The 2,500-nt window shown below is 47.1% G+C and overlaps 1 protein-coding gene across 3 annotated transcripts in view; it reads left to right on the top strand.

The window, feature by feature from the left end:
- Positions 1-2,500, top strand: part of aars2 (alanyl-tRNA synthetase 2, mitochondrial (putative)) — a 15,655-nt gene that overhangs the window by 12,634 nt on the left and 521 nt on the right. For 2 of the 3 annotated variants that reach the window (XM_084714502.1, XM_084714503.1), the window contains 6 exons: positions 5-108; positions 852-960; positions 1,062-1,187; positions 1,480-1,590; positions 2,225-2,308; positions 2,401-2,500. The exon at positions 2,401-2,500 is cut by the window's right edge and continues 14 nt beyond it. In XM_084714502.1, the coding sequence (XP_084570628.1) occupies positions 5-108; positions 852-960; positions 1,062-1,187; positions 1,480-1,590; positions 2,225-2,308; positions 2,401-2,500 (634 nt within the window). The remainder of the gene's footprint in view (positions 1-4; positions 109-851; positions 961-1,061; positions 1,188-1,479; positions 1,591-2,224; positions 2,309-2,400) is intronic. The other variant, XM_084714504.1, reaches the window with a different exon arrangement.

The raw sequence follows: 2,500 nt of genomic DNA on the forward strand, positions 1-2,500 counted from the left end.
GCAGGTGTATCCTGACCCTGTCCGGGTGGTGTCTGTGGGGTTGGCGGTCTCTGACCTGCTGGATGGTCGGACAGATGGACAAACATCTGTGGAACTTTGCTGTGGAACGTGAGACTCAAACACACCTGTCCTCCTGTCCACCTCCCTCTGTTCACTTGTCCACCTGTCACATTTACACAAGTGCAGACAGCATCTGTTGCTTAGCAACACAATTAACACCAAGATATCAGCAGTAACAGTTGAGTGCAGGTTTCAGCTGGATGTAGTGGGAACGTTTGACCACCAGGGGGCAGCTCACCGTGTCTGTCTGTACAGGACTGTCCTCACCTGTCCTCACCTGTCCTCACCTGTCCTCACCTGCAGACAGAAGCAGCTCATTTCCAGCTTCATCTTGTTTTCAAAATTTATCTTATCATATTTTTTAAGTTTTTTTATGCTTTTAATGTGAAACATTGACAGGAGGTGTTGAGTTTCATTATGTGTGTGTGTGTGTGTGTGTGTGTGTGTGTGTGTCTGTGTGTGTGTGTGTCTGTGTGTGTGTGTGTGTCTGTCTGTCTGTGTGTGTCTGTGTGTGTGTGTGTCTGTGTGTGTCTGTGTGTGTCTGTGTGTGTCTGTGTGTGTGTGTGTGTGTGTGTGTGTGTCTGTCTGTGTGTGTGTGTGTCTGTCTGTCTGTGTGTGTCTGTGTGTGTGTGTGTCTGTGTGTGTGTGTGTCTGTGTGTCTGTGTGTGTCTGTGTGTGTCTGTGTGTGTGTGTGTGTGTGTGTGTGTGTCTGTCTGTGTGTGTGTGTGTGTCTGTGTGTCTGTGTGTGTGTCTGTGTGTGTGTGTGTGTGTGTGTGTGTGTGTGCGTTCAGTCACTTGCTGCAGACCGGAGCCATTGAGGACCTGGTAATCGTTTCTGAGAGACAGATGGTCAAAGGAATCAGTCGGATCGTCGCGGTGACGGGTCGAGACGCCACACGGGTCAGTTACAGTCACATTTCATCTGTGTGTCCAGTAACCTGGTTAGCTTAGCACAAACACTGTGAGCAGGGAACTGACCTCTGACGTTCTGGTTCCTTCAGGCTCGGGAGGCAGGTCACGTCTTGTCTCAGGACGTCGACTCTCTGTCAGCCAGACTCACAGGCTCCGCCCCTCTCAGCCTCGATTCTGCCCAGCATCTCGCCAAGGAGGTCGGAGTCCTCTCTGATGTACGTACACTACCCATGATGCATTTTCAGGCTGTGTGACCCTGAACTCTGTCTGTCAGGCTGTGTGACCCTGAACTCTGTCTGTCAGGCTGTGTGACCCTGAACTCTGTCTGTCAGGCTGTGTGTGTGTGTGACCCTGAACTCTGTCTGTCAGGCTGTGTGTGTGACCCTGAACTCTGTCTGTCAGGCTGTGTGTGTGTGACCCTGAACTCTGTCTGTCAGGCTGTGTGTGTGTGACCCTGAACTCTGTCTGTCAGGCTGTGTGTGTGTGACCCTGAACTCTGTCTGTCAGGCTGTAGATAACACCCCGGTACCTCAGTGGCAGCGCAGAGAGCTTCAGAGTCGACTCAGAGCTCTGCAGAGGACCAGTAACACCACTGTGAGGAAACTGGAGACCAGAGAGGTGAACACACACACACACACACACACACACACACACACACACACACACACTCACTCAGAGAGGGAGGGAAATACTGAATAAGATGGAGTTTTATATTTAATTCTACAGAACTGGTCCAAAGTCAGAGCAGTGAACGTCCTCAAATAAAACTTTGTTTATATAAACTGCTCATCATCCATCCTACATGTTTCTGGTAAATGTACATTTAAATCTCATTTTATATTTTGAAATATTTTTCCCCTCCCAAAATTTGACCCTACTGAAACATAATAATAAACATCAGAATGATAAGATTGAAATACGTTTAAATAAAACCAGTTCATTAATAAAAGTTTAATTTATATTGTGAAGAACATGAAATTGATCAGACTGACTTTTAATAAACACTGAATCAAACACTTTCATAACCTGATAATTTAATTTATTAATAAATCAAGCAGCTTATAAATGATGATTTTAAATATTAAATCAAATATTAATTAGGATCACAGCAGTTGAACGGAGGATCATTAAAATGCTTAAAATTGAGAGTTTTTTGGTTGTAAGGAAACAGTTTGTAGTTTTGTAGTGCAGATCAGCTCAGTAGAATGGTCCATGAAGGCAGACATGTTTTCCCATCATGCTTTGCTGTCAGGCTGCAGTGCGGGCTCGGGCTCTGCTGGAGAAGAACGGCGTCCGGCAGCTGCAGGTCGACTCCGTGGAGACGGACTCTCTGTCGGTAAGAACAGCTACAGCTTCACTTCCCATCATGCACCTCTCTCTCTCTCTCTCTCTGTGTCTGATGACATCACTGCGACATCATCCTGACAGATTGTGATGAAGACGGTGAACCAGCTGAGTGCCGCAGCTCCTCGCAGTCATGTGATGCTGCTGGCTTACCAGAGGCATTCTGGGAAGGTTCTGTGTGCCT

The sequence above is a fragment of the Lutjanus erythropterus genome, chromosome 3 (genome assembly GCF_056507025.1).
Source record: "Lutjanus erythropterus isolate fLutEry1 chromosome 3, fLutEry1.hap2, whole genome shotgun sequence".
In the NCBI taxonomy this organism is placed as follows: Eukaryota; Metazoa; Chordata; class Actinopteri; order Lutjaniformes; family Lutjanidae; genus Lutjanus; species Lutjanus erythropterus.